Raw genomic sequence first — 25,772 nt, forward strand, 5'->3', positions numbered from 1 at the left:
TCTTTGGAAATCTGGACAGCATTAAAGTTTTCAAGTCCTTCCCTATTAACATATAATAGTTTTGCTCTAATCACTACATGCATGACTTGAGATGATGAAAATGAGACACAGTATACAAAGTCATACTGTTTCACCCACTGGTCCACTACAGGTAAGCTTTGGAAACCCTTCCATAGTTAGTAATACATGCCTCAATGTGATATCTGCACAGTATCTATCTATCTATCTGTCTATCTATCTATCTATCTATCTATCTATCTATCTATCTATCTATCTATCTATCTATCTATCTATCTATCTATCTATCTATCTATCTAATATCTATATATATATATATATATATATATATATATATATATATATATATATATATATATATATATATATATATATATATATATATATATTAAATGACTGCATTCCTTTTGGTCACCTGTGTTAATTCGGCACTAGAGCGTCTTTTGTTACTCCGGCATGCTATGTAGATGATCACAGCAGAGATGATAACGGTACAGACCAGCACAATGATTGTGATCAGAACCTCTTTCTTGAGGCTCTTATTCTGCCCATGTTCATCCTTTGTGTCTTCACCTCTGTTTGAGGTGGTGGGTGTAGTTTTCAGTGAGGGAGAGGGGTAGGTTTTAAAAGTGGGAAAGGAATTGGTTTTCTGTGGGTGGAAAGAGGTGCATGTCACACTGCGACTCGTGTCTCTAGTGGTATCTTGGATTGTAGTCCCTTCTGTGTTAGTGATATGTTCTTCCTGGCTTGTCTTCAACTGGTCATCTGTTAAACTTGTAATAAGAATACCCCTCAGGGAATGAGGGCTATAGCATGTAACTTGGCTGATATTGATTACCTTGGACTGGTGCGATATCATCCAGTTTCTGAGAGGAACAATATTCTCATCACACTTCCAGGGGTTATCGCAGAGATTCACTTTGGCCAGTGGCTCAAAGGAGTCCAGCAGCTCCTGTGGAAGGCTCTCAATGGAATTATTTTGAAGCTGGACCTCCGTTAATTTAGAAAGGTTTCTGAATAGGTTTCGTGGCAATGACCGCAAGTGATTGTTTTGGAGAGAGATGTTCTGGAGCTTGTCCATGCCTCGGAATGTGCCTTCATCCAAGCTGGTCAGCTTGTTAGTGTGCAGAGACACTTCAGCAAGTTTGGTCAATCCGCTGAATGCGTCTTTGGAGATGCTGCTGATGTGGTTTCTGCTCAAGATCAGTAGTTCCAAATTGGTTAAGTTGCTAAACACGTTGTCTGAAATACGAACTAATTTGTTGTCATATAGCCAAAGATCCCTGAGGTGGGGCATGGGACCAAATACGCCACTGGGGAGATCTGTCAATTGATTTTCGAAAAGGGTAAATTTGGTGAGATTAGGCAAATTAAGGAAGATTCCTTCAGGCAGCACAGATATTTGATTATTAGATAGGTACAGTTTCTTCAAGTTCAGCTGCTTGGAAAACAGACCACTGTGCAGATGTTCTATATGGTTATCTTGTAAATAAAGTTCTACCAGGTTTAAGTTATCAAAGCTTCCCGCTGGAATTTGCCTCAGTTGGGTATTTAGAAGTTTTAGGGTTTTAAGCTTGGTCAGTGTTTTGAAAATGTTGGCTGGAAGGTGGGTAATGTTGTTTCTGCCAAGGTGGAGCATCTGGAGACTGACCAGGTGGTGGAAAGCTCCTTCTGGTATGGCACTAAGTTTATTTTCTTGGAGTTGGAGGTCTCTCAGTTTAGAGAGTGTGGCAAACAGGCCAGAGTCAATTTTCTGCAGTTTATTGTTGGAAAGCATTAGTCTCTCAAGATTCACAAGCTTATTTAACAGCCCAGCAGGTATCTCTTGCAGTTGATTTGAACTTAATATAAGATACTGAAGGTTAGTTAGACGGTCGAAGGCACCAGGTGAGATGTGAGAGAATTCATTTCCGTTTACATTAAGTGCAATAAGAGCTGGAGGAGGGTCCTCAAACATGCTCGCTTCCAGAGATGGGATTTGGGTGCCGATTAGATCAAGTCGAAGTGTATCGAAGGGCAATGTTGAAGGAACCTGCGTCACTGCCTTTCCTTCACATGTGACACACTGATTTGAACACTTACACACATCTGGGCAGCCAAGAACATAAAATGCAGCTTGAAGACCGATGAATAAATATATGTAGCATGCCACCTCCATTGAGCCTAAAAATACACAATAAGAGGATTTAGTGTTAGGTTGAAACATGAAGCCTTGCCAGGTATCCCTGGCACTGGCTAAGACAGGAATGGCCAGTAATTGTACTAGTTTGCAAGAAAATAAGCCTTACCCCCGTTGTTAAAAACATGAATTAATTGAGCACCACGCTTAAGTGATCTTTCTAAATGCAGGCGTTGGCATCCTGCTGAGGTGAAATAAATACTGTGCATTTCTAAATCACTTTAGGTAATTTGTGTTGTGCTTTTTATTCAACTCTTCAGATTCATCATTTTGTGAAATGGCTCTGCAGGAGCCAGGTAATCTCAATAATGAATTTACTGACTTTGCCTTTAAAATCTGTCATGTGAGAAATAATTGAAGTATTGGAGGAATAACAAGTTTTAATTTGTATAAATGAGTATATATGACTGTACTAGTGTAAATGCAAAAACACAAAAGAGCTGATAACCCCTACTGAACAAAGAAACAAACAAACTGAAGAAGGAATCTATGAAAAAGACCTAGGAGTATTTGTTGACTCAGAAATGTTTTCATCTAGATAATGTGGAAAAGCTATAAAAAAAAGGCCAACAAGATGCTCGGATTCATTGTGAAAAGTGTTGAATTTAAATCAAGGGAAGTAATGTTAAAACAGTACAATGGATTAGTAAGACCTCATCTTGAATATTGTGTTCAGTTCTGGTCACCTTGTCACAGAAAAGATATTGCTGCTCTAGAAAAGGCATGTCATATGCAGACAGGCTAAAAGAATCGAACCTGTTCAGTCTTGAACAAAGAAGACTACGCAGCAACCTAATTCAAGCATTCAAAATTCTAAAAGGTATTGACAATGTCGACCCAAGGGACTTTTTCGACCTGAAAAAAGAACCAAGGACCAGGGGTCACAAATGGAGATTAGACAAAGGGGCACTCAGAACAGAAAATAGGAGGCACTTTTTTACATAGAGAATTGTGAGGGTCTGGAACCAACTCCCCAGTAATGTTGTTGAAGCTGACACCATGGGATCCTTCAAGAAGCTGCTTGATGAGATTCTGGGATCAATAAGTTACTAACAACCAAACGAGCAAGATAGGCCGAATGGCATCCTCTCATTTGTAAACTTTCTTACGTTCTTATGTTCTAAACTAACTAAAACCAAAATATAGTACATCTTTTACCTTTTCGAAAATAATAGTAATATCCTCCTCTCTCTGTAACCACCATGCATGCTTTCACTGGCGCCTATCAGCAGTGCTTCATTCAACAAAGACTAACTGAGATAGTGAGCATGAACCCAAACAAGGAGGCCCTCTGATTAACTGCTCCTTTGTGCTCCCTGTTTTTTTCTTTTTTTCCCCAACACCTGTAATTGTGCAGAGCAGGAGAACCATTTCCGCGGCTGCACGGCAGACTGAACCCGCTCTGAAATAACCCTGCATGAGAGGAGAGTGACTAACGTTGGCTGCAGCTGTGTTGCCAGTCCAGCATGCTCTGCTAATGATGCAGGGGGACCTCATTAAAGATGTCTCGCCAAGATAATAAGTCACTGGGCTCTGATAGCAGGGAAGCGTATAAATAATTTAAAAGACATAGGAAAGTTGTAGCTGTTTTGTTGGGATAACTCTCTGAAAAAAAATTCAGACAGCTTCTATATATATATATATATATATATATATATATATATATATATATATATATATATATATAAATATATCTATAGATATATATTATCTATATATATATATATATATATAAGATGAGGACTCCCTATTGGTGATAGATGTGTACATTGTACTACACAGGGAATAGTTACCAGTTAGTCTGGCCCATTACTAAAGGAAAATGAATAGACTCAAGCTGGGTTTGCTAGACACGAAATCAAACTATGGCTTCCAGTACAGCCAACACCAGCATGACTTGTCTTCATTATATGTGAAGTACTGTTTGTACAGTGGTTAAGAGAAGGGATAAACCCACGTTAAATTAAAAACAAAAACATCCAGACCAACAAATAGCTGTAAGAAGACAGGTCTACTGTGAAACCACAGCAAGCAATCAGTCATAATTAGGTTTTACCCTACAGGTACTGACTTACTTTCTTCTAGTTCTACCTTCAATTGTATCCCATGCTCTGTACACAAATACTTAATTTGAAATTAATATAACCTGACTGATCTTGACAGTAATTCTAGTTGTGGCACACAAATCCAGGTCCTATGGATGTCATGCTGTCTAAATGTTTTATATTCTACTACTGACAGCTTTTGTTTCCTGTTCGTAGATTTAGTATGTGTTAGAAAATCCCTCCCCCTCATATGTTTGAATTACATAAAGCATGTACTTTTCAGGATGTTGAACAAAGACATTCATCGGATTATTAACAAAAAAACAAAACAAAACAAAATTATCGATAAATAACTAATAGAACAGCTTATACATGAAGACATGGTGAATATATTTAAGATTGTGGCACACCAAGCTATAAAAAATAACTTCCATTTTCATCATTTGTACTGGTAAAATATGGAATTGATATATTATTTCGATCAGTAAAGGTTGGCCTTTACCACACACACACACACACACACACACACACACACACACACACACACACACACACACAAAATAGTTTGGTCTTTAAACTCTTTTACTTAACTTTTGTAACAATTGCTTTATATTCTCTTTAATTATTTAGAGTGAAGTGTTTACCTTTTAAACAGAGTGGGACTATTTTCAGCAAATCACTATCAAAGCAGAAATTCAAAAGCAAAAAATAAAAATAAAAACTCTTCATTTATTTCATTGAGGGTAACATTACCTTTGAAACTAAATTTTAAAGTTCCTGTTTTCTGTGAAACATATATTTCTTTTCTATGAAACCCGTAAGAACGTACCTTTCTTTCAGGGAAAGCGCTGGCTTCAGAAGTAGAGACCCTTACACAGGTTAAAGAAGACTGATGACTTCAGCAGCAGTGAGGTTCCAGTGCCACAGCGCGGTCTCTCCCCTCTGCCTTTTAAAGCTTCTTGATGACTCGGCAAGGATATGTGTATGTCACAGCTGAGATCTATCACTTACTGGAATGCATAATTTGAAAGTATTTCTTTATTTATTAGTTTAACTGCTTGGGAATTTTATAAGACTTTGAAACCCCATCCTCTTCATGTGAAGTCTATTTTTCTACATCCTCGCTAAGTTGAGAGGGGAGTGTATCTGTCAACTGTAGATGAAGCCGATGTCTTGTACTAGTTAAGAGACTCAGTCGTGTTTAATGTGAGCATGGGGATTTAAAGGTCTGACAATCAGTTATATACTTGCTTTCACACATATTGCATGTGTTTTTACATTTAGTTTTGAATGAACTAAATGAACTCCGCACCACCCACCACGCAAGTGTGCCAAAACTTTTTTCGTTTGTTTGTTATCTGTAACTCGTTGGCAGTGCTAGTCATTTCTCACTAAATCCGTGTTTATGCAATACTCGGTGACGTTATCATCTTTAGCTGCAATTTTGCCAATGTCCACAGCACCTGCTGCATTATCAGAGTGATGTACGTGGGGCTGTTGCCAAAACCAGCCATGGGGCACACAGATAGCAGCTTTGGATATAGTGGTCAGGACCCTAGGGACTGGTGCATGGGAGGCAACACATTGCTATGCATCCTGTGGAATCTCCTTTTATAGCCCTGACGAATGACTGTAGTGATGGAATACAGTTCACTCACGCCAATCCAGACCCTAGCAGACTGAGCTGAACTACAGTATGGACTGATTTACAGAGCGACTGGGGTGGGGCATTTATTTCCCATTTTTCTCACTCAGACCTCTTCCTTATATATGTTGGTGTCTCTAAATGGTCCCTACCAATGCAGAATAACTGGGTATGACACGCACACACAGACACACACACACACACACACATTTAGCGTGACAGATACCTAGCTACATTTAGGTGCACAGACCCTTTCACCCTACTGATAATACTGACGCGCTTCAGCAGTGCAGTGTCAGAAAATATGCCGCTTAGGCATTGAAAGAATACAGGACGACTAGATAATAAAGGGTTCTGCATAATAAAGACGATTGAGAAAGAACTTTACTCAGTTTCACCATACTCCTGATGACCGTTGAGTTTTTGTGCTTCCCTGTGTTTTGCATAGTACCATTATGCTTCGTGTTTTCCTTGGTTTTAAAGTGAGGAGTGAGCACAGAGTAATATAATTTAGCTATTTAGCTAACGAAATTAAAATGTGTGGGTGTGTGGTTTGGTATTATTATTATTATTATTATTATTATTATATTATTATTATTATATTTATTTATTTATTTATTTATTTATTTATGTATTTATTTCATAGCAGATGCCCTTATCCAGGACGACTTACAGTTGTTACAAAATATCACAGTACAAAGTGTCACATTACAGAATGTCACATACGAGCAGTTATAAAGTAGCCTACAGTAAAATCGGTAGAAAATAAGATCAAAGATAAAAATAAGAACAAAATAAAGAACACATAAACAATACAAGTAAGAGCGAGTTCGACTAAGAGCAGTTAAACTTATAGTAAATTCAATTGAGAGCACGCAAGTACGATAAATGGATAAGAACGATTTCAAATAATATCGCAATTACCCACGGGTTTTAATATATTCGTGTATATGTATATATATATATATATATATATATATATATATATATATATATATATATATATATATATATATATATATATATATAAATATAATCTTATTTATAGATATAATTTATAAATCTAGTTACAAGATTTAACATTTAACTAAATATTTAACTGGCCCTCTAAATCTGGAGTTGGTATGCAAATAAGCTCCGCCCACTTTGTGCTTTCACGCGAATTGATTGGCTCTTGTGATGCTAATCGGGGAATGTGGACATTTCAGCATAAGCTAAATTTTGAAAAAAATAAAAAAATAAAGACATGTTAAAATATTATAGTATCATATTTATAGTATAGTATTATACTTCATGTTTTTACATACATTAGAGTAATCTTTTTAAGAGATTTAAAAACCATACATTTACAGTAAAATGTCATAAAAACACACGAGTAGTAAAGTTCAACAAATTAATATCTATCTATATAGATATATGCGTTACACAGCCGCCACAGTAGCAGCAAGTTTCAACCAGCAATAATCACGCATCGGATTTACTGCATAGGCTACGATACTGCCAGCATTAAACTCAGCAGAGAACGAAATTACAAATAAAGGGCCTAGAAGGCTAGCCTACTCCAAGATCTGACCTACCACAAGATGGTGACCACACAAAATATGAACAAAACATATAATGGTGAGGGCACACAAAGGACAGGTAAATTTACATATAATTGTCCAACCGCACATCACATTTAACACACAATAACACAAATAACAATGTTAAAACACTACTATTTGCAATCAGCCCTGTAATGGATTTTGGGATTCCAGTTTTAATGTAATTAGATGTAATATCTACGGTATTTAACCGTCAACGCTACCCATGTTTTTTAAAAGAAATGTGGTCTGTTAAAACAACGGAAAATATCTGTTTTTACTTTTTTAATGTAAAAAAAAAAACTTTTTTAACGAAATGTTCTGTAAAAATAAACATATTTTCTTCTTTTAGTAAGATGGTAATTTGCTGTTAAATTGAAGGTAAATTGTCATTTTATAAGAGAAGGCATTTTACCCTCACTGTTTACCATAATTTTACAGTTGAATTTACGGACATTTTTTACAGTGTACCTATTAGAGTAAAATCGAGTACAAGGTACAGGAAATAGTTATAATATAGCCTGAAATAAAGAGTAACTTGATATGGGTATGATAACACAGATAACCTATTTCATATACAGTTCCTGTTCTTTTTAGATTCTCTTATAGCGCTTTCCAGCTGCAGACTTCACATCCTGGTAATTTTTTAAAACCCAGGCGCGTCTGAAGCATCAGTGTCGTCGCACGCGTTCTCTTGAACTTGTTTGAACTGAATTGAGAGCACAGGGGTGTTTCAAACGTTTAAAAGAACTGTACAGATTACAACACTCGGAACAGCATCTGCTCCCAACTCGTTTCATGATAACGTAGCGTATTTTATTTATGTGAACAACTGGTGGACTTGGCTAACGGTACAGGAAACGATGGTTTATTTTTCTGGAGTAGTAATTCTTAGTCACTGACAAGAGAATCGCCACTGTTTGTGTTGAACAGAAAAATACAGAAGGTTTCATAACAGTGACTACGAGATAAGTCACTGTCTAAAGATGTGTGGAAACAGCCACAGGAGTGGGAAGGGTGTACAACCCCTAAATGTAAAACGTTACCTCTGTATGTAAAATACCTCCGATATGTAAAAAGTTACCCCTGTATGTGAAATACCTCGCCATATGTAAAAAGTTATTATTTATTTATGGTTTTATTTATTGGTATAGCAGTTAGTGTTTAAATTGAGAGTCGTTCATAGTTTTGAATGGTTTTGGAGTTGTACAAAGGGATCAGCTTGTTTTGCACACTGTCCTGGTTATTCACCGTGTTGAGAAGCACTGCAACTAATCCTATTCTAATTGGTTGCCACTATGATACACAAATCCCTGTTGAAATCCATGCAGTTGCAATTAGTTAAAGGTCAGTTTAGCTTGTCATAATACAATGCCACTTCTCCTTTGAACAGAATCGGGTGGAATTGATCCTTATTGATTGTTATTGCTGAGGAGGGAACAATTTGTTCCTATTTATTTTTATACTGTAGTTAAGTGACTACTAGAAAAAGGGAAGTTTTGCTGATAACGGTAGTACATTTTATTTTTGTCCTGTTGTAAAGAAAGGCAGGATGTAGGTCGATGTAGCAATAGTGTTGAATGTTGCAGATGTTATTCTGAGCAAACAGTTTTAAAAGAATGTTCCGAATAATATTTGAATGTTCTTTCCATCTAGGGCTAGATTACAGGATTTCTTTTGGCAGAATCAATCTAAAAACATAATTGAGTTTAAAGAGCTCAGGAGTCCCCTTTATCGGAGAAACTTTCTCTAAATTCTGCTACTTTTTCTTTTTTTTTTTTTGCATAAATAACACCGAAATAAAATTTTAACAAAAATAATTTTATTAATAAAGGAGCTCTAAAATGATTAACACCAAGAAAACGTTTCTAAACAATTGTGCTTTAAAAATAAAAACTGGCTAGATATAAACAGAATAGTTCCCAGTATACAGTTAAGAGTTCACTTGAGGTTCTGTGTAATGTGATGTTAAGGGTTCAAATAGCAAAACAATTAGCGTTGATCTAATGTTTGTGTGCTGTCATGGTACTGTGCCAGTTTCATTCGCACATTAACTCAACGATGCATTATTTTGTTTTTCAATGTCTGGCTTACTTTCAGCTTCACGGGTGATTATCACAAGAACAAGAACATCTAGACTGCATTAATCTGCAAATTTTATACAGCAAATAAATAACGCCTATTATAGGAACAATCTGTAAGGCTGCTAAGGCAGCATGGAAACGTGAGTATATTCTGCAGTAAGGAACATTTACAGGAAGGATCAGAAGAATCAACCTGGCCTGATACCCATCTGTGGGTACTTGGGTCACGGTGTCAGGTGTGGTGCCAGTCTCAGTAGGAGTAAGCTGTGTCCCGGGGATGGCAGTCGAGGAAGTGAATGTTGTGCTCCACTCTAATAAATTTTCATTGCTGGGTGAATGATTTTGGGAAACGGTTGAAACAGGGGCAGTGGGATAAGATGCAACTGCTGTTGACTGAGGTGGGGTCCAGTCAGCACTCATTATATCATAGATGGGGTGGACTGTTGGTGTGGAGCTTAAGTTCAAGGAGCTGGCCGAGGTTGTTGAAAATCCCTTCTTGAATTTCAGTTAGTTGATTGCTGTAGAGAAGAAGTTCTTGAAGTTGGGTCAGTGGATTGAAGATGGTCACAGGAAGGGATTTCCGCAGGTTTTTCCCCTAAATTAAGGACTCTTAGTTTTCCAAGTTTACAAAAGATTTTCTCAGGTAGGTCTGTGAGCCTGTTGGAGTTCAAATCAAGTTCAGTCAGGTTGACCAGGGAATCAAACATACCCAACTGCATATCTTCCAATCTGTTATTATCAAGGAAGAGTTGACGGAGATCCACTTGATTGTCAAATAATCCATTTGGAAGCCACGAGTACAGAATATCTGATAGCTTCAGCGACAACAAGTTTTGCAAACCACGAAAAGATCCTGGAACAATGTTTGTCAATGTGTTTCTGCTTATCTGGAGTCGTGATAGGTCAGACAAACTGTTAAAACTGTTGGCTTTCAATTCACTCAGCTGGGTATTATAGGAGGAGAAAATGATGACATGCTTGTAATCTCCTGGCCTGTGCAGAAGACACCAACATTTTCAAAGCAGTGGCAGCTGAAGAGACAACTGATAGCACTGACTTGAAGAAAACGAGGTGCCAACAATATGAAGTTCAGAAGTGGGATCCTCATATTGACGACTAAGTATGAGACAAACGTAAAAAGAGAAAACTAAATCCACAATATTCTGTAAAACAGCATGCATTACTGATCATATAATAGTAGTCAGCTGAAGCCATTTGTGAACAATGTCATTAAATGATATATGGCACAATAGTTTGAACAGATGGCCTTAAAAAAAACACACCAGCCAAGTACTTTGTTGCTTACTGTATGATAATGCTTTTCAGCACTGTGAGCAAGTCTGGTGTTATTTGCACTGTGGAGAAACACACATCTTTATTATTTAAGCTTTAAATTCTGTACTACCATTTTTATTTTATAGAATAAACAAATTATAACACTTACAATTGTATTGTATTGCTTGCTTAGTATTCCATCTAAACTTTATTTCAGGTGATGTCAAGTAGTAGTAAGTACATTTCTGGCACCTGTTAAGGAGCCTCAAAACTGCTAGAAACTTTAAAACCATGAACCCTTTTTAAAGAGACTCAGGAAGCGGCAGCGCTAGATAAGCAATGTCCTGTTCTAGGGCTCAGTTACAGTATCTGACACTGGGACTTAGCCACATACTCTAGGGGCCCAGCCTTGATTTGAGTGTTTTATTAAATGTAGGTTGGGTTTTTTTCAGGATAATTGCGGTTTATGATACGCTACCATATAGTGTGGCTTTAAAACCACTTAGTGCTGCAGAAAACAAATGCTTGGTATAGTTTTAAAACCAGATGGGCAAAAATATTCTAGGATTAGCACCACTTTATGTTGCTAGTGTAACTGTCCCTTCAAGACAATTGGTGGTCATATTAAACTATACTTTTTGGCATCAGATAGAGTCCATTTTCAAACATACATAATCTATTATAAAGGCTTTATGCCCAATAGCACCCCTCCTTCCAACATCTTCACATACATGTGAATGTGTGAGTCTGTTTTTAGGCAGTTTAAAAAAATAAGTTTTCCTGCAGTGAGGGTTAAATACATTTTTTTTTTGTTTGTATTGTCTGTCAGAAATCCATAGTGCAATTTTTATTTTGCACAGATACTTGCATGGATGCAGAGGACCTTACTGCTTTCGACTACAAGGTGTGCTGCATTGGCTTTTGATGCCCTTCTCCCTTGCTCTGCTGTAGCCAGGCTTAACCAATTGGTCTGTTATGTCCCCTCTGGAGTACAGCCAGTATTTCTTCTATTGCCCTCGACTTGTACTGTCTCAATAAGCATGTGGAAAAATTGCTTGGTGGAGTATCATTATTCATAACCCTTCAAATCGGATGAGTCAATAGCCAGTCAGCCTGTTCGCCCAGCTCATTACTCATTGGATGTGATTTATTCCTGGGAAATGCTAAATAGATGCTGAAACAATTGGAGAGACTTATTGCAGCAAAGGCACTGGATGTGAATGCCATTGCTGCATGAGTTAGATAACCCTTGCCTAGCGTTTGTGCTTGGCAAATGACTCAGCACAGAGCAGAAAGATATCCTGAGCCGGAATATTAACCCAGCGCTGTAATGCATAGTACTGAATAAAATAGACACCAAGCAAACAACAATTTATAAACCAAACTAACAATCCCTCAAATGTCATGTTTTTGTTCTACAGACAGCTTCTTGCATGACAACCGCACACTATACAATACTGAAATAATGAGTAATGTTATCTTACAGGTAACTTGTCTGATGCATTCTCCAATATTGTTGTTTAATGTATAGAATGCTGTAGGTTTTGAAATTTAAAAAAAAAAGTGGTTGTTTAAAATGTTGTAATTAACATTATAGCAATATATATACGGGCCATTGAGTATCATGTAGAATAGAACATACTCTATTTGCTTGAATTCAGAAAACATTTTTTTCCCAGTGAATTAATAACATTAAGGCCAACTGTTTTCAAATAATGCATTTTATTTACAAAAGAAATAAAACACTGGTAAAAACACCAAGCTTTTAAAAATCAGAAATGCAATCTTGGAAAGAGGAAAAAACAAACCTAAATAAATAATATAAATTACACATAGAAAAAAAAATTATGAGTTCTGTACATTGTTTTTTTGCAAAACATTGTAAAATAATTTGACACATTTACATATTTCTGTGGGAGAAAAAGAGAAGAAAAAAGCTGAATGGTTTAACATGCCGATAAATTAGTTTTAAGCAACTCGTCGGCTGCATTAGACGTTTACTGACACAAGCGAGTTTAAAAAATGTACTAACATGACAATAAAGTCTTCCTGAGGGATTATTGTTCGTTTAAAAGGCCAAATACTGTACATCTGGTACATGTGTTATTCAATGCCAGACTTGTTTCCTTTAAGTGACCTTTGCTGCCAACTGTATTTCAAACCCAGTCAGAGATATTTAGATAAATTTTGTTTCTTTTAATTGTCATTGGAACTGAATAATGAAAACACTTCATGAAAAAATAAAAACTGTCCTTTTATTAATGAGAAAACACAGTTTCTATTGTTTTGCTCAGTTACAAGCTTACCATTTAACATTTATTTCTCTTTTTGAAGCAGATTGAAAAAAAGTCCTCCAATGGTATTTAAAAGATACAGCAGCATTGGAACTCATTATACTCATTAATACTCAAAATTGAAACCCACTGTGTCCAAGCAGTGACTATATTGATACTGGGTTGGTGAATCACTGCACTTAAATTAGTCTTAAAGTCAAACAAGCAAAAGAGGGGTTCATGTAAAAAATGGATTTAGAGTAATGTACAGTTTTTGTTTCTCCAAGGTTTTTATAATCTATATTGATATTGGGGATGGTGGCCAAAAAGTGAATGTTTATCACTTTACTGAAAAATTATATATATATATATATATATATATATATATATTATATATATATATATATATATATATATATATATATATATATATTACACACACATACACATTTTTAAAATGTGAGGTCATTTTGACCTTTCATTTATGTGTACAGTAAAAAGAAATAATAAATTTGAAATAAAAACAGCTGAACTTAACGGCACACCCTTTTTAGTTAGGCTTCATTACGTAAGACAAACCCAACAATGAAAAAAAAAAAAACCCACACTAAAAATGTATTTCCTAGCAACTTGCAATATGTTTGCAACAAATCATTAATGCACAGCAACTCAGGTAATTAGTTAAAATCACTTTACCATGATCCCAATGTCATACACAGCTGACAATTCAGCTGCAAAAGAGATCATGGCTTTACAGTATCAGCTATTACAAATACCTGTGTGTTATGCATGCATTAAAAACAACCTGCAGCGTTTCCATTGAAATGGTTATCATTACAACGCAACATGAGTGAAGAGCAACCATAATGATCTGTTAATACCCAGACAAATCACCCTGAAACACACATTACTCTGTGCCTTTGGGGGGGAACCGATCAAAAATCATTTCTCTCTGGCTTTGTTAGTTTCTTTTTTTATCATTCATTTTTAAAATGCACAATGAAGCACTTGAACATGAACTCAGTAAGAAATTAAAATCACAAAAAAGACTGCCAAATTACTCTATGGTCAATCTGAGTCTGTAATAGTAATGCTATAACAATTACAACCAACCAACTTTCAAAATACCGTGAATTTCCAAATACAAGTCATTTCCAAAGGCATGCTTTCACTACAAATCAGAATTGTGAAGCAATACCACGCACTCTACCACTCAGACGGGGGTTGTAGAGAGAACAAAAAAAAAAAAAAGTGGAAATCTATTGAAAAAGTGGAAGTATGTTAACTTGCTGTAAAAACAAAAAGGGTCGATGCAACCGAGTGTTCCAGATCGGAAAACTAGATATCCTACAGCAGCATCATTGATTTATTTTTTTTTAAAACCTAGTAATTTATAGAAAATATTTGATTGGAACATAAAGCCAATTTAGCTATATTTTCCATAGAAAAGAGAAGTGTTTATTTATTTCAAAGTCATGACTAAGATAAAAAGGATAGTGCAACCCAGTTTGAAGAACCAAGCCAAATCTTGATTTCATTTATTCACTAAAATTGTTAAACAGCAGAATTAAGTGTTAAGAAATACATTCTGCTAGGCTTATTGATTTGGCAGTAGAGAGAACACTGGACATAATAGCTTACTTTTAAAGCTACAGAAACAAGCACTTAGGCTTATATGAAACACTAATAAAAAGAATGGTGTTGTAACTACACACACACAAAAAAAAAACTAAATAAAAGATGCAAAACATTACAGCTTTTGTCCATTTTGTGCTTAAGTGACAGTGTTCAAACTAGATACAAAAATTGACAAAACAGGAATGCAAAGCTCTCAAACAGGATGACCATCACTTACTTTAAATAGCAATGGATAACTATAGCAATCACCTGGGATCTTCATTTACACTCTGCAATACAACTCTTGCTTTATATAATTTTTTTTTCTCTCACTGAAAAATGTAGTTACATATTGCAGGTAATTTCTAGACCAGGTATCTGATGGGTATAGAAGCCACTGTTTTTTAAGTAATGAGTGATGTCATGTATCATTTTAATACAGTGTTTCTGAAATAAAATTAGATCGAGCTAAAAGAATGTTGGCAAATAATTCCAACTCCCTCACTTCCTCTGTGCTGCTGCTCTTTATGTCCTTGTGGTTCATTGTACATTAATCTGCACCCTCTTCTCGTAACTTGCACTGCATACAGCGCCAACAGCGATAGCCCTTATTTCTGAATTTACTATGAAAACTATATTTTTCACAAAACAAAATGTCATGTGTTTAACAAAACAGTGACTTTGCTAAACTGCCATACCATGGTCTTGCAATTAGGAGTCAGTTACACTCTAGACATGGTCTTCTGCTGTGGAAACCCAAATTTAAAAAGAGTGTCAGTTTGAAAGAATATATATTGGGATTACCAGGCTTCAAAGTTCTTCCATAGGAAGAAATCCCTCTATCATACAGACACCTTCTCATCACTATAGTCTTAGGACTTGCATGACAATTGAACTTCTTGATTTCAAACAAACATGTACAGCATTTCCAGAGTCTATATAAAGCATTCTCTCGCAGTAGTTCTGTTAACTAAAAGTTAAATCTGTTACCTTTGTTTTACGTTGAGTTTATCATGATTTGAATTGAAGTTTTTTCACCTTATAAAAAGCAGTACTTTTAAATGAAGTCTTTCAAATTATAAATAACATCCCTGGTCAACCCCAAGCCTTTTATTAAAGTAATGGATTAAAAACCCCAGGCCTTCTGTGTAAACATATGAATAAAAATGCAATAATGGACCCAAGGGAAGGGATGAGGAAAACCCCAGACCATAGATCTATCTTTCTAGTTATTTCAAACTACAGCTATGGCCAAAAGGTTTGCATCAGCCTATAGGACCAACCCATTTTGCTTCATAAATATCGAATGAAATCTGCTGAATAATGTTACATTAACATATTTAATTACACACTGCTTTGAAGTTTACCATGTACAGTAATTAAACTGACAATTAAATAACATTTAATACTGTACTAGTATTATGGCTTCCGGATACTGAAGACGTTATTTAAAACATCAAAGAACTAATGTACTAAAACTTATATGCTAGGTTTTTTAAAAGATCTATATATATATATATATATATATATATATATATATATATATATATATATATATATATATATATATATATATATATATATCCTAAAATTCTAGGTGATTTAAAACGTTTGTCCATAGCTGTAGGGTGAGGAGCTTTCCTTCTGTGTGTTTGCAGAAAGACTAAGAGGGGGTGGGAATGTTCTGGTCAACTCCCATTTTGAATTCTGACCAACAGGCCTTTGGTCACTTCGTTTTCTGAGCAGCAGGTCTGTGCTATGTTGCAGAGATGATTTGGTAAGAGACATTTTCGTGGCTAGGGGCTTTCCTTGCTTCAGTCGTTGTTTTGGGTTTAGGAGGCCAGTCTGGGTCCACCAGTAGCTCCTGCGCTAGATTCATGTACTTGGCCTTGGGTGCCCTTCTCCTTTGGCAGCATAAAAAAGACAAGAACCTTTCCCCCCTCCGGTCAATACCCTCCTGAGGAAGACAGAAAAAAATACTAATAAATGCACTGGACTATACAGTTATACCTGAATTAAAATGTATGGCTCACAATGCATAATTATTAATTTATTTAGCAGACATATTTATCCAAGGTGACTTACAGAGACTAGGGTGTGTGAACTATGCATCAGCTGCAGAGTCACTTACATCGTCTCACCCGACAGACGGAGCACAAGGAGGTTAAGTGACTTGTTCAAAGTCACACAGTGAGCGAGCCAGGATTTTCTCTTCGTTTCATTATGCACCTCCATGCGTTATGCCATGTTTCCATCCGCACCATGAAACCAGCCACCAAAACTCTCATCTTGTCACAATATCAAACTGTGCTGCCTGCCTCCTGCTGGTTCAATCTGCAGTCTACACTCCAATCTTTACCAAGGAAAGTAAAAGATGTACAAAAACACACATACAGTGCAGACAACTGATATTTATAAATGAATTAGCCTACCTCCAGTAGCTGTACCTGTAATCTATAGCCATACATGCTTTTTTCTTACTTGCCTCTCGCATCCTGTGCGCTGAACACTCATTCGGAAACTCCCACCGTAAGAGCTAGCTGGACAAAACCCTTTCTGCCAGCCCAGACATCCTAAACGGGGCTGTCTAAGTGCAGTTAAAATTCGCTTTGCACTTGGTCTGCTGAAATAGTCGCTGCCAACTATTGGCCTGCCAGCCAACGAAAATACAAGATGATTCTGTCCGATTGCTTGTAATCATGTTTATTGTGCAATTAGTAAGTACTTCAAAGTATCAATCTAGATCAAATATGGGTCTTAACCAAGAATATAATGGCAAACCTTATGCTTCTGAAAAAAAAAAAAAAAAAAAAAAAAAAAAAAAAAAAAAAAAAAAAAAGGTTTTACATATACTTACTGTTGAATGTACCTGAAATGGCAAAAAAAAAAAAAAAAAGGACATACAACTCTTGCAGCAAGTTTTTTGCGTAGGTTTCGTTGCAGTTGTAAAATCAGCTTTCCGTTACACCCATACATATAAAACCAACCCCTTTATACGCAGGCTTACACAGAGACATTAAAAAACATGCAGCTATTGGTTAACAGCTATACAGAAGACTTAAAGTGCATGCAATAATGTGAAACTGTTAGTGCCCAAATCCCCACACTCCAAATCAAAAAGGGACACCCCAACAAGCAGGAAGAATGATTTTGCATGCACATATTAACGTGTGCTGTTACTGAAGGCTAAAGCAGTGAAAAGTCAAAGCAACAGTAAATGAAAGCGTCTGATCCCAACCTGTGGTGTCTGCATGGCAGAGGTGGTGCCAGAGCTCCCCTGCTTGTCTCGGCGGAACACAAACTTCCGCAAGATTACGTCAAGGATGAGGTTCTATGAAACATCGCATTGGGCAAGAAAGGATTAAAAGGACTACCATTTTTAAAAAATCAGTTTTTTTTTTCTTTTTTTTTTTCAGAATTTACCAAAAAAATCATTACAAAAAATATATATTTTAAAGTGTCATAGCGAATTTATGTAGAATATGTATCTATCCTGATTACCAGTAGCGTTAATCCTTAATTGCCTTTCTTAAAAGTAAGTAGCCCAATATTAGTGCTAATTGGGTTCTGTGAAACCAGCCACTTCATTCTGATCCGGTGAAATTATTTATTTAACAAAGAATATTAACAATGCAAATCATTGAGAAAAAAATGTGTAGGCCTTATAAAAGAAAGGCCATCTAAACTTGTGGGGCATGTCTGGACACTGAACATAAATATTTTTTAAATATAAGAGTATGTTCTAGAAATAACTATACTTTTAATACAATACTGTTATTTCATTATATGTTACATTTCTAACCTTAATTCAAATTACACCGTGTAACAATTTTTTTTTTTTTTGTTCCTGGGTAGTAAGTGTGATTTCCTAATTGCTTATGCCTCAAAAGTATAGAAAATGGTTATTATTCCCCACAAACTTTGCTTTTGTGACCAGGACAGTGATATTTCAAAATATCACTATTTCCAATGAGAAAACGGGCAAATGTGTGTCTCTTCGTTCACATAGTCAGAAAAAAACAACACATGAATCCAAATTAACATGTATTTATACTAAAGTAATACAAAAATGACTACAAAAGGTTTAGAAGTGAGTAGTTTTTCGAGATTTACGATTATACTGTATTTACTATGATATTTTGAAATATCACTGTCCTGGTCACAAAAGCAAAGTTTGTGGGGAATAATAGTCATTTTCTATACTTTTGAAGCATAAGCAATTAGGAAATAACACTTACTACCCAGGAACAAAAATTGTGTTATAGTGTTATTAATTATTTATTCACAATGATTTCTGTGTTGCTGCAGTTACCTAACTACAGACCATTACTTCCTTCATTAAAAACAAATGACCACTTGTGAAAAAAGAATAAAAGGTTGCTGGAAAGTAGCAGCCAGTATGTAACCCTGTGTGTGTGTGTGTTGGCTCTTCTTACCTCTGTCAGGACAGATACCACAGCATTAACTACAATGATGAGAAGCATTGTGACTCTCCACTGGTATGGAACACATACAATCTACAAATAGGTGAAGGAAAAGGATTCCAGTTGTCATTACAAATACGGCAAGTGCTTCTTCTTAGACAAGGTCACTTTGGCACATTTACATGCTTACAGCTACGGCCAAATGTTCTGCATCACCCTATAGAATGAACTAATTTAGCTTCATAAATTTGAATGAAACCTGCTGAATAAAAGTTGTGTTAACATATTTAATTACACAACGCTTTGTAGTTTTCCATATACTTAACAAATCTGACAAATTGAATGCGATTTCAAAATCCAACGTGAAATACTGTACTATTATTATGGCTTCCGGTACACTCTTGTGATTTTATTTTGTAGTTTCTTTGATTACATGATGTTAAATAAAAGATCATAAACAACTTACTTATTACAGCACCTTTCACACCAAATTATGTTCACATAGTATTTTTTATTATGTCTCAATCCTAAAATTCTAGGCGATTACAGCTTTTGATCATAGCTGTACATTCTCTTTCATTCTCTGATACTGTCCAGGTCAGGCTCTTTGTAAACCTGCTGTAATGAGTAATACAAGTAATAAGGCTGGGTTTCCGAGTTCAACCGTACTCACCTCCAGAAACTGATCAATGGCATCTACAGGATACAACATGATGAACAGAATGAAGGCATACAGCGTAAATGAAGATATTAAAAAAGGCACTGCAAAGAAAAGAACAAAAAAGATTTTTCAAAAAAGAGAGAAAACTATCCATTTCTAAAGGTTTTGATTTTAGTGCTTCATTACTAGAACATCAGCAAGTGGTATTATTATTAATATCATCACAATTGTAGAATTTAACTGGCAATGGTGACCTAGGGTTAATCCATTTTTAAACACTTACATTAAATCATAGAAAAGTTACAAGGTCAAATGAATATTTCAGCTAAATGTCCTCACCAGTTTCCTGTGGTTAGTGGTGAACTCGAGAACTCTTTAATGTCAATGCATTTTAAATCCAAAATAACTTACTAAACAAGAATGCATTTCACACGTCTCAGCGTTTTCTCAGTACAGCGGCTGGTGAATAAACACTTACAGTTTTTGTAGCTAGGCTGCCTGAACGGTTTCCCCTTGGAGAACACGATGGCTACAATGAGGTACTGGAATGAGGAGATGAAGAAGAGTGTTGTGTTCTCGTAGTTCTTGATGTTGTGTTCATCGTGTGCTGTCTCATTCTGATGGAGTGAGTAGTTGGACAGGCTGCAGGCACTGCAATCAATGAGAAATGGCTCAGTTATTTCTGTCCCATGGTGAAAAACTCAAGGAGTTCCCTTTCAATTTGAAGATGGCCACCAAACATTGTTTATGGGATATACGTCTGCCTATTGGTAGGTGTCACTGAACTCGTACTATCAAAGCTGTCTATAGGCCTCCTTCCCTCGATGACCTCCTCGGTCCCATCTACCGAGGGGATGTAATCGTCACGCAGGGAAGGATCTGTCTCTCTTCGCTTCTTAAGTTGGTACGGTCTTTCTGTGTTGTATTGAGCCCTTTTTATTACTTAAAAAGCGATGCGTTGACCTCACTGCTTGTTCCCCTGCACTTCGTGCTGAAAGCTGGCTTGATGCTTTTCACAGAATCAGTAGCTCATAAATCGTAGCCCTTTTTCTATTTCTTATACTGTCTTCAGCACCTGCTCGCTACGTGTGTCAAACTGCTTCTCTTTCTGTCATCTGTGAGTCGAATGCCGGAAAGCACTATTATTTTCACTTTTTTACTTGGGAGAGCGCTGTTACTCCACCAGGGCTAGGCCCACCTTCGGGCCGCCAGTCGGGCCTTGTTGTTTTGATTGTGCTGCGCGTCCCCGTGCTTGCGCAGAGGACTAGCTGCAGCGCGGCTGCTTAAGGCCGAACCAGCCGTGTACTCCTCACCGGGGCCTGCCTCGTTGTTGAGTTGAGATATACCTTCAGGCTACTTTGGTCTACCACCACGTGTTGGGCCTTACAATCAAACAGACAGTGTGCTCTCCCCCAACTGTACTGCTGTGTTATTATTGTACTGTATTATTGTATTTTGCTGTATTGCTAGTCAATCGCCCGCCACTGTTTTGGTCGTCCCCCTGTTGTACGCTACGCGCTGCCCCAGGTGTGTGACCACGCGGTTATGGTAGGCACCGTTGCATAGGTGCCCCAGGTGTTTTCTAATACCATGGTGCGTGCTCGGCCCGTGCTACATCGATACCACGGTGTTCACTAACTCACAATACCTGATACAGGCAGTGTGGCTGCGCTGCATAGGTGTACGCCCGGTGCTTGGTGCACATTGTTCCCAGTGCCCTGTGCTTCGTGCACAGTACTCAGTGCTGCATGGTACTCTGTGCATGCAGTGCGCATTGGACCCGGTGCTGCACGGCACTCTGTGCATGCGGTGCACACGGTACGGTGCTCAGTGCATATTTTCAGCCCGCCTAATCAGCGCGCTGTTTTTAAAACAGTTACACGCTCTGCCGTGGTGCCTGCTATTTCACCCTCACAACCTTGCTGTTCAGTGTGTGTATATGTGTTTTTCTTTACTGCCTTGCAGTTTAAAAAGAAAATGTAGTATGATTTCCACCAGGACCCAGCTCTGCTGTTGTGCTGCATACACCGGCTTGTTTCAGCCAGCATACTCCGTCGGCTGGGAAAACAAGACAAAATCAGTTACCCGCTTTGCCGTGGTGACTTATTTTTTACCCACACAGCTTGTCTGTGGTGTGTGTGTGTGTGTGTGTGTGTGTGTGTGTGTGTGTGTGTGTGTGTGTGTGTGTGTGTGTGTGTGTGTGTGTGTGTGTGTGTGTGTGTGTGTGTGTGTGTGTGTGTGTGTGTGTGTGTGTGTGTGTGTGTGTGTGTGTGTGTGTGTGTGTGTGTGTGTGTGTGTGTTCGTTTCTTTACTGCCTTCGTTTCGCTCCTTGCACTTAGAAATAAGTAAATAATAAGTGTGATTCCTCCACGACAACCCAGCTCTGCTGTGTCCCGCTGTTGAGTTGAATCAGCAGGCTTATTTTAGCCCGCCTACTTCGCACGCTTGGTCACCCGCCTCGCATGGTGAATGTGTTTCTCCCATACCTGAACGGCTGTGTGTATCAGCCTGTATTTCTTTCCTATTAAGAAAAAAAAAAAAGCAGTACACTTTTATTCCTGCCTAACATGCCGCAGCTCTTTGATCCTGTGCTCCACTCTGGCATATGCCATGTGCTGCCACGTGGTGTGACTGCACGCGGTCCAGGACCAGGTTATCGCTGCTCTGCACCATGCGCTCCCCTGTACTGGTCTCCCGATTGCCTACCACAGCCACTCGAGCTGTGTATCCACCCTGGTGTATGACATGCGCTACACAGGGTTGTGTTGACTTCACGCATCAATGCCTCGGTGCTTAGCGCCACAGCATGTCAGTAACACCAGCACTCTGTTACCCCGATGCTTCGGTGCACCAATAATGTATTCTGCCTCACTCAGAGTCCTCATTGCATCTGACCCCTTGGTGCTTGACTGCTTCAATACACGGCTGAGCCGTACGCGACGTTGGCAGTGGCTCCTTCCTTCAAAATCAGCCCCTACCTCCTCTGACCACTACTCTTACCAGCGGTCGAGGAATTGCGCAAGGCGCCTCGGCACGTAGAGAACAAGACGCTGGGGTCTGCCGTACTCGCCAGGCTGTCTGGCCCAGCGAATGGGTTATCACACTGGACTGAAAGAACGTGTTCCACGTTCCTATGGGTCCAGCACACGCACAGGAAGTACTGCTCTACCTTACAGGGGAGCGCCCTGAGTTTTCCGTGATTGGGCCTCTCCTTACCTCCACATGTTTTCAAAGTGCATAGATGTCATCCTCGGCTGCAAGTGATCAGGGTGATGAATTACCTGGACGACTGGTTGATCTGCCCAGTCACAGGAAGGAGCAGTGACCCACACAGCTATTTGTGACGAAGCACCTGTTTGAGGCTGGGTCTCACCCTCAACGATGCCAAAGCCAATTAATAACAAGCTTACTTGTCAGACCACAGAGTAGCAGCTCTCCAGAAACAACTCTCCCTGTTTCGACATGGATCAAGGGTGCCCCTTGTGTGCCGCAGCAACATCAGCCATTGAGCTGGGCTTAATGTGCATGCACCCAATGCAAGCATGGCTCAATGAGTTTCATCTGCATCCCATGTGCAACAGACACCCAGCTGACAGTATGTCTTGCGTGCTTGGCCACTCTGCGTTGGTAGAGGACTACCTCTCACCTGTGCCAAGGGGTCCGAATGGGAGAAGTTTCTAATTGCAAGGTAGCGATGATGGACTCCTTCAACTCAGGGCACAGTCTCCGAAGGCAGAGGAGTCAGCAGGTCCTGGTTGGGCCGCTGGACATCTCTGCATGTCAATATGCTGAAGCTGCAGGCGGTTTTCCTTGCCCTCCAGCGCTTCCTACCCATGGTGCGTAACAAGCATATGTTAATCTGAACGGACAACAAATCAGTGGTGGCGTATGTCAACCACCAGGGTGGCCTTCGGTCCCCGGGGTTGCATCGCCTTCAGGCTTTGACTTTGGCCCAAAGGAACCTGCTGTCCCTTCGGGCGATGCATGTCCCGGGCATGGACAATCGGGCAGCAGACCACCTCTCGAGGGAGGTGTGGCAGCTCCACCCTCAGGTGGTGGAGCGCATTTGGGAACAGTTCGGGAAGGCGCAGGTCGATCTCATCGCCTTGGCGGAGACGACACATTGCCCCCTGTGGTACTCCCTCCACCGCTTAGGCAGTCCACTCGGCGTTGACGCCCTAGCCCACGTATGGCCCAGAGCACTCCTTTATGCGTTCCCACCTCTGCCATTATTCCCGGCCTTTCACACAAAGGTCCGATCAGAGAAGGCGTCAGTTCTCCTGGTGGCCCAGGGGAATCTGGTTCTCAACCTGTGCCAGCTATTGAACGGCCCGCCCTGGGAGATCCCACTTCGCCTGGATCTCCTCAGTCAGACGAGAGGCACGCTTTAGCACCTGGAGCCAAGCAGACACCAGCTATGGGTCTGGCCCCTGTAAGGGACCACCTGTCAGCCTTAGGGCTGTCGGACAGGGTTGTGGGTACCTTACAGAATACTAGGGCACATTCCACTAGGTCGCTGTATACCTATAAGTGGAAGTATTTCCAAGATTGGTGCCATACTAAAGGGTCATGATCAAATTTCCTGTCCCATTCCTGTCATCTTGCAGTTTCTCCACCGTTGAGGCTGGTAGATCGTCTTACACGCTGAAGTTATACCTAGCGGCTATTTCTGCTTGCCATGCCCCCATTGACTCAGTGTTCCCGGGTGTGCATTTTCTGCTTACCCTGTTTCTCAGAGGTGCTCAGCGGCTGCACCCTCCTAGGAGGGCTACTCTCCACGAATGGAGAGTTGAGGTTGTACTGGAGGCTCTCACGCAGGCCCCGTTTAAGCTTGTATACTCCACCGAGTTGAAGTATCTGTCTATTAAAATAGCCTTCCTTTTAGTTATCACCTCCGCAAAGTGGGTTAGTGAGCTGCAGGCGCTGTCTGTGCATAGCTCCTGCATGCGTATTTGGGATGATGGTAGCAGAGTGTCACTACGGGCAAACCATGCCAGGTTTACAGTAGGTAAACTAACATTACCTTCTTTACCCTCAAAGCACTCTGCACATAATTATAACCCTTTCTCTCAGATGTGCAAGTCATACCCACTACTGCCAAAGATTTTACAACATTGAAGTGTCTACCTTGACACTAACTGAACTTACTCCGAACTTGGTGTCCACTGGTGGTACCAGGGCTGATACTTGACCCACAGGAAGGCCAGTGTTTGGAAACCCAGGCACACAAGGATTTGCATGAGGACAGAAAAGAGCAGGGGCCCCGAAATGAGTCCAGAGGGAGGCCTCTCAGAGACCAGCTCCTTCCAGGCAGGGTTTAAACTCACTGCGTTGAAACAGAGACATCATTAGACTACTTCATGTTCAACAGCAGGCAAATAACCAGCCATCTCAACAGACTGCACCAGAAACTGCAAGGGAGAGAACAGGCAAAATACAGCTATGGCTAAAAGTGTTGTATCACCCTATAAAATGAACTCCTTTTGCTTCATAGTCAAATGAAACCTGCTGAATAACATATTGAATTATATACCGCTTTGTAGTTTTCCATATACTTTACGAAAAACTGACAAACTGAAAAATGTGACATTTCAATATTTAACATGAAATACTGGGTTACTATATCATTTTGCTATATAACTTTTTTTTTTTTTTTTTTTTAAATTACATGCTGTTTTGGTGAAAAGTTCTAGGTGATGGAACACATTTTGGCCATAGCTATACCAATATATAAGAAAAATAAGAACACTTGCATTATTGGTTTAAACACCAATAAATGATTACTTTAAAACTTTTTCTAGCACCCACAGACTAGACATTTTCAAGAGTACATCACAGAGATTTTTCAGTGTACCAATGGTAGATTTTCTTTTCAGTTTTTAAAGTAAAACGGCATTACATTTCCAAAAACATGGAAAAACACCCGTTGTACATTAAAGGAGATTCCAGTGAACCAATGAATATGTAT

General features: G+C 38.8%; 2 protein-coding genes across 5 annotated transcripts in view; both read right to left on the reverse strand.

Annotated features, from left to right (window-relative positions):
• Nucleotides 1-390: 390 nt before the first annotated feature.
• On the reverse strand, nt 391-5,465 carry LOC121323226 (leucine-rich repeat-containing protein 15-like). Its single transcript, XM_041264146.1, has 2 exons — nt 5,072-5,465; nt 391-2,181 (listed from the first exon to the last, which is right to left on the reverse strand). The coding sequence occupies exon 2, from the start codon at nt 2,174-2,176 to the stop codon at nt 407-409; it is 1,770 nt and encodes a 589-aa protein (XP_041120080.1). The 5' UTR covers nt 2,177-2,181; nt 5,072-5,465; the 3' UTR covers nt 391-406.
• Nucleotides 5,466-16,287: 10,822 nt separating this feature from the next.
• LOC121322956 (probable cation-transporting ATPase 13A3) overlaps nt 16,288-25,772 on the reverse strand; it is a 48,621-nt gene continuing 39,136 nt past the window's right edge. For 3 of the 4 annotated variants that reach the window (XM_041263607.1, XM_041263608.1, XM_041263605.1), the window contains 7 exons: nt 24,953-25,130; nt 20,283-20,455; nt 19,817-19,905; nt 19,156-19,236; nt 17,958-18,050; nt 17,577-17,588; nt 16,288-16,676 (listed from right to left, as the gene is read on the reverse strand). In XM_041263607.1, the coding sequence (XP_041119541.1) occupies nt 16,476-16,676; nt 17,577-17,588; nt 17,958-18,050; nt 19,156-19,236; nt 19,817-19,905; nt 20,283-20,455; nt 24,953-25,130 (827 nt within the window). In that variant the 3' untranslated portion in view covers nt 16,288-16,475. The remainder of the gene's footprint in view (nt 16,677-17,576; nt 17,589-17,957; nt 18,051-19,155; nt 19,237-19,816; nt 19,906-20,282; nt 20,456-24,952; nt 25,131-25,772) is intronic. The other variant, XM_041263609.1, reaches the window with a different exon arrangement.

The sequence above is a fragment of the Polyodon spathula genome, chromosome 11 (assembly GCF_017654505.1).
Source record: "Polyodon spathula isolate WHYD16114869_AA chromosome 11, ASM1765450v1, whole genome shotgun sequence".
NCBI classification, from domain to species: Eukaryota; Metazoa; Chordata; class Actinopteri; order Acipenseriformes; family Polyodontidae; genus Polyodon; species Polyodon spathula.